The 13,808-nt window shown below is 43.2% G+C and overlaps 1 protein-coding gene across 1 annotated transcript in view; it reads right to left on the reverse strand.

Annotated features, from left to right (window-relative positions):
- Window positions 1-1,195: 1,195 nt before the first annotated feature.
- The window catches only part of LOC144161757 (receptor-type tyrosine-protein phosphatase epsilon-like), an 84,181-nt gene continuing 71,568 nt past the window's right edge, over window positions 1,196-13,808 (reverse strand). Inside the window, 8 exon segments of the mRNA XM_077692360.1 lie at window positions 1,196-2,873; window positions 3,252-3,387; window positions 4,499-4,641; window positions 5,546-5,665; window positions 6,259-6,396; window positions 7,051-7,109; window positions 7,418-7,517; window positions 7,635-7,784. Of these exon segments, the coding sequence (XP_077548486.1) occupies window positions 2,796-2,873; window positions 3,252-3,387; window positions 4,499-4,641; window positions 5,546-5,665; window positions 6,259-6,396; window positions 7,051-7,109; window positions 7,418-7,517; window positions 7,635-7,784 (924 nt within the window). The 3' untranslated portion in view covers window positions 1,196-2,795.

Below are 13,808 nucleotides of genomic sequence, written 5' to 3' on the forward strand. Positions count from 1 at the left end.
GCCGATGCGCCACGAACATGGCGCGGCTTGGGCCACTGCGCCCGCACGCCGAAGAAAAAAAACACGGGCGTGCGTCGTCTGCTCCGTTTCAAACCGATTCTCAACGGTGGCGTCAACAGAGATGTTATTAATCGCACTCACATTGGACTCGAGGCAATACTTTGCGCATGGTAGGTAGAGTTTGTAACGAGCACGGACAAGTACCGCCATCCTGCGGATCCTGACGTAACGAGTGACGGCGCACTCACACAGTTGCCTGAAAGCGCGCCTCGCCAGTGAATACAAGCAATTGATTAGCAACCCACTACACTTAATTGACACTTTTAGAAAATATCAGGTAGGCCATAATACTTGCGTTCGTTTTTACAGGTGTACAACGACAGGTGCTAAAACTGGCACACTGGTAAGTATATGACGACCCCGTGCCCCTTAAGCTGAAGCGGTAGTGTCTTTTTAAATATTTGATATTCTCGCAACTTCAAAAAAGATGATATAAAGATTCACTCGGAGTTGTGATTTTCTGACAGCTTATAGCAACACCCTGCGAGACTGGACAAAAAAGATACTACTACCATCAGCACCTAGCTGACACAGGTGTTGAAGGGGCAGATTAGGCAGATTTGTTAGGACATTATCACGGTTCCCAGCTGGTTTGTTCCAGCTCCACCTAATCACACCTACATTGAACCCTCTGGGGACAGCAGTGCACCAAGGACAACTGCTGGTGAAAGAGTTGCATTTATTAGTTTGTTTCTGTGTTCCATAATACTACGAAATGTGCTGTACACATGATAGGCGATACTTTTATTCCCCACATCTTTAACTGCGCACAAAACGACAGGACAAAAGGCGCTGCAAGAACATGAAGGGACGCCGTGTTGTGTGTTTCCACATGTTTCTTGTCCTATCATTCCGTGCACTGCTAAAGATGTATTTGCACTACTTTTGTCATAGTTCATAGGTGTTACTGGATTCATGAACCTACAGCACATGCCATTCATTGGCGTTATTCGCGTCTGTTTATTACTACAATAAATGTTAGACGCGAAACAGTTTACTTCTTTTGTTTCATAGTTTACTGATTTCTGAAACCAGTTGCATGTGTTGTTCATTGACATCACCTGTGAAATATAGCTTTGTCTTTTGGTTTGTTCATTGTAACACGTGCAATATGAGCAATAGTTTAATGCTTTTATTCCGCAGTTTGTTGGTATTACAAACCAGTTACATTTACTGGTACTTGTGAAATAGTCTTGTTCATTTGTTCACCGTTAACACATTCCAGATTAGCAATATTTTACTGCTTTTATTCCATAGTTTGTTGGTTTTACACACCAATTATATGTACTGTTCACTTATTTTACTTGTGAAATATTTTGTTTTTTTGCTCCACATGTCACCCATCAGACGTGCACAAGTTTTTTGTTCTTCTATTATTTATTTATTTATTTATTAGTAATACCTTCAGGGCCAATGGCATTATAGAGGGGAGTGGGTACATTCATAAGAATAACAAAAAAAAGCAGCGAGAGAAATACATATCAAACATCTTATACAAAATTAGGCAAAACAAAAAGAAACCCAGCAAGCAAGCATAACTGTACACAACAAGCAAGAATTACACAATGTTGACTATGGCATTTTTGAAAAGCATGTGATTTACAATGGTTGCTGTAGGAGAGGGAAGGCGATTCCATTTTAATGACGTACGAGGAATAAACGACTGAAAAAAAGCGGTCGTTCGGGTTGATTACATCCATGTCGCCCATCAGATCTGCACAAGTTCTTTGTTCTTCTGTTACATGTATTTCATTGGCTTAATAAACCAATTACACATACTGTTTGTTCCTTTTACTTGTGAAATATTTTTGTTTTTAACATGTATGACATATGACTGACATGTAACAGTTTGTTGCTTCTGTTTTATATTTTGTAGGTTGTGTGGCATTCATTAAAAATACGTTCACCAGTTTTACTTTTTAATGTTAGTTAGTTCACAACTATGACAAAATATGCCAGACATGTAATAGCTCAGTGGTTTTATTTCGTACTTCATTCGGTTCATTGGTTTTACATCCAGCGCAATTTACAGTAATTCATTTTACCTCCTGTGATCTTTGTTAGCTTTATCCACTGTATTGTTCATAGGGTGGCAATAAAGCTGAACCTTGTTCCAGTGCATCCTGTCTTTAGTAGTCTACTGCCATTCTGCCTGCAACACGAGAGACTGAGGTTTGATGAGCTGACTTTGCGCGGTTTTCTTTTTTGCTGCTCATGTTACTTCTGCATCCAGGACCTATGTTGGCCTCCTACAGCAAATAATTTTCCTGGGTTATCAAAATAAAAATGCAATCGCATTTTAAAATTCCTTTAGTTTTTAATTTTTGACCCATCACTTGCCAGTGTGCACATATTCTCTTTGGAAGAATACTATGTTTAGACAAAGTATTGACTGTGTGCGGTGATTTACATCGGAAAGCATATCCTGCCTTCCAATGTATGTAACCTGCCATTGAATTGAACGACGGTTTAATCAAATTTACGGTTTTGTTGTTTGCAAATTCCGTATAGTGGATGTAAGTATATCATGATTTGTTATGTTACGAAACCACGTAAAGCTTTGATATTGTCGGCCGTCATTGCCACGTAACGGTTTGCTGGGCCTCGTCAAACTGCTATTGCAGCTTTTAGCTCAGCAACTATGCCCAAATTTATGTTAAGTAAAAGAAAGCTACTTGACCCCACAAAAAAACACCATCAGTGTTATAGGCGACCCTTTCCTATTCGTAATAGTGTCACTCCCTGAAGTTAGCGTACATCTCAAAGTTATGAAGGCAGGCGATGGCTGCTTCGTAGCAGAACTTGTACTGGTCCTGAAATAGGGAGAAAAGTTGTTTTTAATTCGAAATGCCAACTGTATAGATGTATTTAGAAGCAACCAGTGCTGTGTATTCATTATATTTACATCTTCACTGTAAGAATAAACAAAAAGCATCTCAACAATTACTGACCAAAACGAAAGGTTGCACAAGCATTGTTTTTTCTGCAACACGGAAGCAGGAAACAGCACAAACACCTTGCACAGAAAGCGAAATTCATTTTTGTGCTGGAGCAACAGGCAGGAAATTGCACAACATTGCAAAGCACTCTTTAGGGCAGGCCACTCTTCTCAGTGAAGCTCGAGCTGAAAGCCCCATCTTCTTCTAAAACGTGTCTCCTTCGGAGGAAAAAAACAAGAACACTGGGCTTACGCTATCCACGATGAATTGTGGCCTGCTCTCCCGAATGATCCTCGTGGCATAGAAAACATCCACCTCCTGCTCACACTTTAGCTTCTCCAAAACGAGTGCACAGCAACAGAAAAGTCCACTGGCAAAGCATCCGTCCCTGCACAAGAAAAGCATTACCGTGACTTAGGAGATGTGCGCTGATAGGTGCCATTTCCACTGAGGCTAAACCTTCACGGTAGCATGTAGTTCTAGAAGCATATCAGTGGGTGTAAAAATTATAATGCTTGGAACGCGACAACAGAGGTGGCAGATGATGCACACCGCAGCCACTTCTGTGTTCCCTCCGTGTCGTTCATTCCGCATAACTTGGAAGCTTGTGGGCAGCAGAGAACACCACCTCTACATTATACATGGGCAATTTCTGCAGATTCTGCGACAACGTGCGATTGCTAGGTATCCCAGCTACCTTCCGTATATGCTGTGCGTGGGAATTCCAGTTTTGAAGGCTTCGAGCGCATTTTTCCAAAAGACTCACTGTGTAAAAAACGGAGAGGTGCTGAGGGTATCCAGTGGAAGCTGGATACCCTCAGTGGAAGCCGAACGCACCTGAGACTGAGTGCGGGCAAGCTTAACTGAGAACGTTCTTAGGGCAGAGAACCTTCTACAAAATCCCGGGCCATCTCCACTAACGTGAATCTTGGGGAGGTGCGAAGCATGCAGTGTGTAAGCATTCCTGGCACGTTTACGTTTCTAAAAATGGAGATGAAACCGTTGGGGGTAGAGGTATACAGGTTTGCTGTAAAATTCTGTTGTCTTTGAAGCACGAAGCTCTCTCTAGTACGCGTAACGAAGCGTTCTGGCGCGAGGCGTAGATGAGGGTGCCAGTGTTTTTTATCATGCGTTACGAACTAGCGTGAGGCGTAAACAAGTGCCTTGGTGTTTTAGTACCATATTTACATGAGACGACGGTTACGACGATGACATGAGACGCCAACAGCCTGAGCCCCGAAGGGGCTTTGCCCCTAAACATTGGTAGTAGGGTTTGCACGATTTTGTACTCTATTTGTAATAAAATATTTCACACTGAAAACACACCTAGTTTCTCTCCCTCAGTGCTCTCACCCTACCCTCAAGACAACAGAGGAAACCAGTATTTTGTTCAAGAGGTTCGAAGTAAGTCACGTCCTCATCAAACAATGGGAGTGCTTTTACCCCTAGGAAACTGGTGGGAAGGGAAACAAAGAGTGTGACTGCCCCCACCACGTTACCTGCACTGCACTAGGATGGTTTTGTGGCCGGACTGTTGCTGCCAGCGTTCCACATGATCCACCAAGTCCACCATCTGTTTCGGGCTCTTCCAGGTCGAGAGATAAAAGTGCCTCACTGTCTCCGCACCTGAAGAACCGGGTCCCTGAAAATAGTCGTGCTGGTACATGGCACCACTACTTTTATCACCCTTTACAAGAGCTGAAACGGTAAACTTTAACCGAGAAAAGTTTCAGCAATTTACCTTGGTACTTTGCTCCAAATATCACAGCACAACTTTAATGATAATCCGATTACAATAGAATATTAGCCAACTGACTCAGTTTTGTCAGAAAGATTCCCCTGCCAATCAAGGAAGGAGCTCTGACTAAGGTTTTGTCAATGCAATCCCTGCTGAAACCTTCGGACGTACAAGGTGGTCAACGGTGCAAAGAAAACGTCACGCAGGCAGGCGCTGCAGCGTAAGGTTCTACAATGCCAGGCAGCTAGTATCTCTATCCTGTTACCTTCAAAAAATATTTGCAAAAAAAACATTTAACTGTCGCATATTTCTCCGCAATAAAAATGCATCCACGCATCAATAGCTTGCACGACAGCCATTGTAGCAGTTATGCTTGAGCAAAGTTGCACTTGTAGAGAATGAATCCTCCTTTTAAGGCCAGTGCTTAGCTTGCGCTGGGCGTGATGTCTGTAATATAACCAACCACTGTACACATCACTTGATGAATGGTTGAAATAAACCTGCTATTGTATCGAAAGTCCCAAACCATTAAACTAGTTGTCCACACTGGACTTGTATTTAGAGCTCAGTTAATTCAATTTCTCACTCTATTTTTCATATTTTGCAGCACAGCCCTAACATATCATAAAAATTGTGCGTTCTCGCTCTTTTGCAATTGAATCAGCTAGCTGTTATACCCTGACTTTTTTCACACTTGAGCAAATTGTTTTACTGAACTATAACCACAGCTAGAGATCTAGTTGGTCTGGTCTCCGCTGCTGTCTGCTTATGCAACCGGACTCGTGGTAAACAGTCACACATATCTCACCTTGTGTTTGGATGTGATCTTGAACACTTGTACAGACATGTCATTCACGTTCTGGCTCTCCAAGCACTCGACCTTGTGGTCCTCATAGGGGACAGAGCCTTCTTTGGGCCAAAATGGAACCTTCGGTGGATAGACAGAGGCTTATTACAACTGGGGCCTGGGGGTGTTGTAACACCATCTCATGAAGTACTTCCGAGTATCGCCAAATATCAAGCATGCACACATTGAAAACTTGGAGATGATCGAAAAAATAGGGAGTGTGAGCCTGTAAAGGGCAATGGAGAAAATACAGGAGCGTGCGATTGCGTGAGCTCTTGCTTGGTCCAATGGCAGAATTAAAAGTGGTGGCAGCTCCAAGTTTTAAACTGGGGTGTTCTTTGCAGACCTCACCTGAAAAACACTGGGGAGTGGGCGGGGAAAGGGGACGGAGGTATTTCTTTTCTCTCCTTGGTAGACGCCTATGCAAATTACGGAAGGCAACCTGATTTCACGACTTTTGAACAAATTTGCATGTTCCCGAGACAAGTTAGCAATGAAAGGACAACTATTTTAGCTCAACCTTTCAGTTTTAGTTTTCCAAAACTTGTACCCACACCAGTTTATTGGTTTAAAGACTATTATCAGTTGAGATGTCACTCTGTGGTGCTACTGTAATTCTTTTCACTGTGTTGAAACCCCCGTGAATGGCCAGTCAGTCTGGGCGGCCAACTCACCACCTCGCTGTCTTCACCAAAGACGTCCAGGGTGACGATAGTTCTTGTTCCCGACTCAACCACCATTTTCCAGAGGTGGTCGACGTACTTGGTTGAGGGCGTCTGGGTCACCAGAAATCTGTCCTTCTTGTGGAAGCCCTGCGTCAAGAACCAGCCGAATGCCTCACAGATTCGAATTCGAAGTTTGTACTTACACTCCTACTTACAAGCACAAACAGTACATGCACATACTGAACCCACTGAACACAGAAGGGCGGTTTGTTAAAACAAGTTAATCAGCTAATGTTCACTACGTGTTTGACTGCGCTTGGAAACAAGAAGAAAAGAAAGGAAAACAAGTTATAGAACACTACCGGGTTATTCGTATACGAGTATATGGCACCAAAATAAGGTTATCATCTAAATTTTAAACATGTGGGTCATACAAAAACTGCCTAGAATATCTGCAGGTCTAAATGAAATACCATTTACATTAGCAAGTATGAAGAACTGCGCACAGTTGGTGCAGTGGGAAAGGAATTCTATGCAATTGAAACGGAAGAGACGGAGTGGAGTAGGAGAGAACTCTTCCTCATCTCGGAGCAAGAAGGCCTTTGATGCCGCTTTCCATCCTTTCACAAGTACATTAGTTCCACAGAAAAACTACTTCAGTATATACCAATCAGTATATATCAGTACCATTCAGTATATACCAACCGTGGCAATCACGTTGAACAATCATTTGCAATGCTGCCATGTTTATGACTTCCACAATAAAAATGCGGCTATGCGAACCGACAAGAGCTGACTTACATTGACATATACGGCATTTACAAATGTCCCGCTCTTCATTTGTGGGTGACACCTCTCCGCTGCAAGAGATAAGACATGAACAAAATATGTGATTAGATAAGCTTAATAACTGAATAAAGATGCAAATCACAGCCACCATCGAGGTCTTGGACAGAAAAGCAAGCGTTAAGTGGACTGTTACATAGGTGAGACGAATTAAACTCTATAAAAAGGTGGGGGAGGGAACCTTATGAACCCCGAATTGTTGAACTATACAAGATGCCTCTCCCGTAATAGTACGTCTCATCTTCTATGTGAGGCTTTAAAATTCATACACCTCAGTTCAAAGGACAATAATTGTGCAGTAGCAAAAGGTAAAATAGCTTACGAGAAAGTATGGACACATCCCGGATTTTTATCAGGTTTGCAGGGTCATTGGCTACTGTAAAATCGGCAGGCTTAAAGCAGGGCTTCAGAGACCGGAGTTCCTGCATGAAAATGCACGCGTATTCGATTGGTTCATTCCAACTTGCCTGTGAGCTATTAAAAGCAACAGAACAAAATTTCTGAAGGGACTGGTTCAGTTTCTTTTCGTAGTCCCATACCTCGAACTCTTTGACCAGATGGCTCTTTCCAGAAACTTCATCCACCAAGAGCATCTCGCGGTAACGTTCCACCACTTTGCTGCAAGGAACACTGTGGTCCCGCATACACACGCTTTCCATCAGGGCCCGGTGCACAAGGTTGTACTGCTCCTAAGATCAACAAGAACCAAGCAAAATTCAAGATTCGAGTTGTGGGATCAGAAGAAGGAGGCGTAACGCATTGCCCCATTCCTCCCACTCGGCAATGGGATAGCCAAACTGTCCAGGCAAGCATCTGTACTCGGCTCTTTAGAAAGAGAGCCCTGACTCTCAAGAAAAAATCAAGAAACTTACTTTAAAGGGGTTGTGCTGCCAAATTTTAAGTCTGTAGAAAGCCTGCTGGAGGCTTTCTCTGTATGCAAGGACCCTCAACACGAAGTGCTGGGTACAGCAAGCGTTTTATATTTTATTCGCTTCTAAAAAGTACCTAAAAGCACTTCTGGAGATCGGGACCCATCGCTAGCGCCACTAACCATGACGTCAGTGAATCGCCAGCATAACAAAGTTTGTGACGTCATGCAACGTTAGCGACTCGAGCGACGTCAATGTGAACTCCAGTTACCACACTTTCTTTGATCGCTTGGTCGTATCAGACACACTAGGTCGACACGACGGTGACGACGACGCGAGGCGACGCGGACGAGTTGCCAAACCATCGGCCAACTGCCGAATTGCGAAACCACGTTGTCACACTACGCCGACGGCGACACAAACACGTCGGCCCATGAAACGTCGCCGTTGTGTGACTGACTCGCCGACCGAAGGCGCCAACAAAACCTGTCGCCCGACTGGTCGCCCAACGCGTCGTCGGTAATCGACCGAGAAGCGAAAACTGCGCCCCGACAACATTCGTGCCGCAATGAATGATGCTCTATTTTGTTAGTTTCTAGAGTGTAATAAACTCAGTAAGGTCCATGAAGCCCCTACAACTCAACATTAGCGCTAATGCAATCCGTATTTTGGCGTTCGACGCTTCGGCCGTGCTCTTCGGCGACGCCGCTACCGCGGAGCAGCAAACTCAATATGCGTGTGCGATCGGTTCACCTGTAGAAAATATAAAGTCAGGTTTGTGCAGAAGAAGAGTGACGTACGGTAATTTGGGTTATAAAAGATCAATATCGGCCAAGGTTTGTAACGTAAAACGTAAAACCAAAGTACCGCAAGCACTATCCCTACAGTGCAAAATCGCAGTCGCAGCCGGACACACTTATTTTTGCGAGCGCTTTCGCGAAGTAGAAGAGTTGATGGCAATAAGCTATTGCGGGCGCTTCGCGGAACCTTGTTGCGCAAGCGCTGTTTAAGAAATTTCAGTTTACCAGACAGGAATTCTGTAAACTAGCTAGTAAACATCGACGTACGACTCGAAGGATAGGCCTTTATCTAGTACACCGGCTATTTCGCATCAGGACACCGTTTGTGGGGTGGCGCAGTGGTCTCGCGCGTCGCGCCCACTGTCAACGTTGCGGGTTGAATTCGCGGCGGGAACCGCTTTTTTGGGCGGTTTTTAAAGGGGCATGGTTTGCATATCCAAATGCATTTCCATGGTTTGCATATACTTGGTTTTCATTCGTCTGCATCGGAGGATGCAGACAGAGTCTGTGTCGGAGCTGTCGCGGCTTGACATGACGAGCCGGCGTGTTTACTTCCATGGTGAAGCACATGTATGCGGGAGCAGACGCCGCAGTGAAGTCGCAGCGTACAGCAGCGCCTGCATGGTAGACACACGTGGCAGAGCCTCCTCGCAACACTGTGACGTGACCGCTTGAATCGGCATCCAGAAACCGAAATCGAATCCTGTTCACATGAATCGTGCGAAATTAATATTTTACCTAAAATATGTTCATGTGAGAGCATGTATCATGCTTTCTAAAGAAATATAAAAAGTTTGCAATAAAGAATGCACAAGCATCAAATTTGGTGTCACAACACCTTTAAGCGAAAGTAAAGCATGTTAGCATGTATGTGCTGTGTTTCTCACGCAACAGCAAAGGCCGTCATTTCCACAACGACTCCGAAATTATGCTGAAGACAGCTGCAGACAACTCACAAGGCAGCTGTCTGGCTGGGATTATTTTAAAGTTTCACAAAACTTTTGCCCTCATGTGCTCAAATCTTTACATGGAAATTTGCACACCCTAAGCCTAGTGGCTGATTCGTCTGTGACAATAACTGACATACACATGCTACAGGTCATGTCAGGATTGGTTTCTGTCAGTTATCAAGGAAAAATTAACTAACTTCAATTCAATAGCTTGGCACACTTGCAACACCTGTACATTTTTATGTCTAATGTACACTGTGAACACGTACCATATAGAACTGCTTTAGTGGAAAAGCTGAATGACATAAAGGAAAGAAGAAGAAATTCCAGTCTGGACATCTGAATTACTGATTATAGAAAAAAAGTAACTGCTCTTCCCTGTTCCTCTCAAATTTGCACAAGGGCAAAAATGTCGCCCACCGGGTTTGGCAACACAGCTAAGAGTGATATACAAAATTTACTGTGTCAATATTAGGCAAACATTTGTTGCTTTTTTTAGGTCAGACCAGGTCAGAAGTGAAAGGCATTCCGATGAATGACGAAGACGACCTTGACACAATCTTCACTACAATGGCATCCTGCCTCGAGACTAATGTGTCTGGCTGATGTCGATGTCATTCACCGAGTCCCTACGCATACACCTGGTCCCCCTAATGTGATCATCAAATTTGTGTCCAAATGCAAACGCGACAAATTCTTGCAGTCTGCTAAGAAGCATAGGTTGAACGCAAGAGCCCTTGGTTTTGATACCAGTGAGCCAGTTTTCGTGAATGAGCTCCTCTGCCCGGTGATCAAGATTTTGCTCGGCAAGGCAATTCAAGCCAAGCGAGAAAAAAATTGGAAATTTGCTTGGGTAGCTGAAGAAAAAATTCTGCTCGGGAAAACTTAAAAGTCACGAGCGGTTTACGTGGCGTGCGAGGAGGATCTCTATGAGATTGTGTAAAGATGTATATTGGTCCCCCATGTTGAACTTGTGTTCATGCCAATGAATGCCTGTCACCAACAAGGTAGGTACAACCCGCACTTCCATTTTTCACAGCAATGTACGCAGCATAAGAAAAAACGTCAATCTGGCAGTTTCTTTCTTCGCTCAGGAAGAACAAATTTTTGACATAGTAGCAACAACAGAAACATAGCTAAAGCCGGGTGAAAATATAACAATTCCTGGGTATACTCTGATGTCAAACGCACGTGTATCCCGTTCGCGGGGTGGTGGTGTTGCGCTCTTTATCAAAAGTGAACGTTCATTTTCAATCTTATCAGGTGCTACTTGTAGCACACCGTTTATCGAATCTCTTTTTGTTATGCTGGAATCGTCCCTTATAGTAGGCGTTGTTTATCGGCCTCCTAATTCTTGTGTGAATTCCTTTTTGAAAAAATTTGAAACTTTCTTTTCTTCAATAACACACGATCACAAAGGGGTGATTGCAATAGTTGGAAACATAAATATTGACACAAATAGCGCCATGCACAGAAATTACGAATACTTGTTCAGATCATTCGACTTTCAGAATTTAATCACTGAGCCCACACCTTTGACTGCTTCATCCGTTACACTTCTCGACCATGCTCTTTCCAATGCAACATCAAGTGTAACGGCCGGAGTTTATAGTCAGGCGATCTGCGACCACCTACCCATTTTCATAAAAATTAACTCTTTCCCGAAACCACGGCCCGAAAGTCTAAGACTTGTGAGCAAGATCAACTACGATCTTTTACGAGATACTATTCTGCAGTTCAATTTTGATGAAATTTATCACAATGACGTCAATATTGAATTTTCCAACTTCATCAATACATTTACTGGAGTGTTAGCAAAAAGCAGCCAGAACGTTTCTCCGCGCTCCCGCGATACGCCGGTTTGCGCTTGGATGAACAAGACCACTCTTGAAGCAATTAAAAGAAAGGACTATTTGTATTATAAATGGCGACACAATAGAAAAAAAAATAATATTATTTTATTCAGTTTAAGGCTATGCGGAATAAAAAGGTGGCAATGTTAAGAACCCGCAAAAAAGAGTACTACGCCAGTCGCATACAGCAAGCTAACCGTAATACTAAAAAAAATTGGGATATCGTCAAGGAAGTCGCAGGCAAACCACTCACACCTCTTGTACTATTATGAGCAATATGAAAGGGAACACAGGAACGCGTGGCAAACAGCCTCCAAACAGACTCGGAGCGATACGGGGATGGCGCTGTGAAAACCAAAGGGGGAAAGGAGGGTGCTCTTCCACTAAATGTTGGCAGTCCCACCACGCTGGCATTTCTACAAAGCAGCAGCTTACGTCATTTCGCCGATAATATGGTATCGTCCGACAACTGACAAGACGAACGGCGGGAATAGGAACAGTCGTTAGAACAGGATCCCCCTTACCACTTTGTTTCCGACAGCGCCCGCTGCGTATCACTTACAGCTGGGTCTGAGGGTGTTTTTGGCGCGTTCCTGTGTTCCCTCTCATATTGCTCGTAATAGTACTTCCCGATATTGCTGGCAGCAATACGGTTGGTACCTTCAATTACACTTTTGCTTTAGTGGGCATATCACTAGCACAGAAACTTCCACCTGCATCAGTTGAGCTTAGTTTGGCAACTTGCGTACCGAGTTCTTTTGCAATGTTCGACATAGATTTAAAAGAAATACAACATGTCGTTTCATATATGACGTCTAACAAATCTGTTGGTATAGATGGCATTACTCCAAGGATGATCCAAGAAAATTCTCACATTCTGGGTCCCATATTATGCCACTTTTTCAATCACTCCGTTCTATATATCCATCGTCATTGAAGATTGCGAAAGTTGTGCTAATATATAAAGAAGGGGACCCTTCGGACCCTCTAAACTACAGGCCAATTTCAATTCTTAATATAATAACATTTTTGAAAAAGTTCTTGCCAACCGGTATAACAAGTTTATAAATAAATACAATATATTCTGCCCACAACAACACGGCTTTCGTCAGCCCCGTGCCACTTCACTCGCAGTCCTAGCCCTAACGCAGTTAATTAATACGGCGCTAAACAAACGTAAGCTTGTGTGCGTCATATTTCTAGATTTATGAAAAGCATTTCATACGGTCAATCACAATATTCAAATTAAAAAACTTCAGCAATAAGGCTTCCGTAACAGTGCATCTCACCTTCTACTAGATTACCTCAGTGAATGCCAACAGTTAGTAATAATGAACAACGTTTCATCTTCATCGCAGTATCTCAAAGCAGGGGTCCCGCAGGGATCAGTGCTCGGACCTTTGCTATTCTCATTATACGTCAATGACTTACCATCAGCGCTTCACACTGCTGAAGTACTGATGTATGCTGAGGACACCGGTATAATAATTACTGCCGACACCCTTAATGAACTTGAAATCATGGAAAACAAAGAACAGGACTCAGTGTTTAAGTGGATGATAACTAATAGGTTGACTGTTAATGCCAAGAAAAAAAAACCAAGTTCATCAACTTTCACTCCCGAAAAATACCTGTTGCCGTCAATTGTATTAATCGGTATATAAATAACCAAAAGCTAGAACAAGCTGTATTATTTAAATATCTCGTAATTACTCTTGATAATCATTTACACTGGCAGGATCACATTCATATCATCTGTCAGAAATTCGCTTCAGGTTGCCACGCCCTGCTACAGGCTCGAGATTATTTTGGCCGAAATATATTGCGTATGTTGTACTTCGCCTTTATCCAGGGCCATATTTGTCATTGTATTGAATCTTGGGAAGAACGTACAAAACATATTTTGATCCCATAAGGCACCTTCAGAAACGTTCGCTAAAAATTGTAAACCATTCCGATTACTACGAATCCTGCAGACCACTCTTCCGAAAAATGAATTTTCTGCCCTTCGACCGCTTGTTGTGTTTGAAAATATCTGTGTGCACAACGTTTTAAGGTACAATTGGCCCTTTGATGTGTCTGTTTCATCACCCGTTGCGTAACACCAGAAGTCTCTCGCTAGAGAACTTGAACCTTGCCCCAGTTTTAAATGTGTATGGAGAGCGGCTACTGAAGTTTAGCGGCGTTAAGACATGGAATGATGTACCGTATTTTGTCAAGCAGTCTCCCCATTTTTCTCGA

This window comes from Haemaphysalis longicornis, unplaced genomic scaffold (assembly GCF_048455015.1).
Source record: "Haemaphysalis longicornis isolate Haplotype H1 unplaced genomic scaffold, Haemaphysalis longicornis Haplotype H1 scaffold_12, whole genome shotgun sequence".
Taxonomy (NCBI): domain Eukaryota; kingdom Metazoa; phylum Arthropoda; class Arachnida; order Ixodida; family Ixodidae; genus Haemaphysalis; species Haemaphysalis longicornis.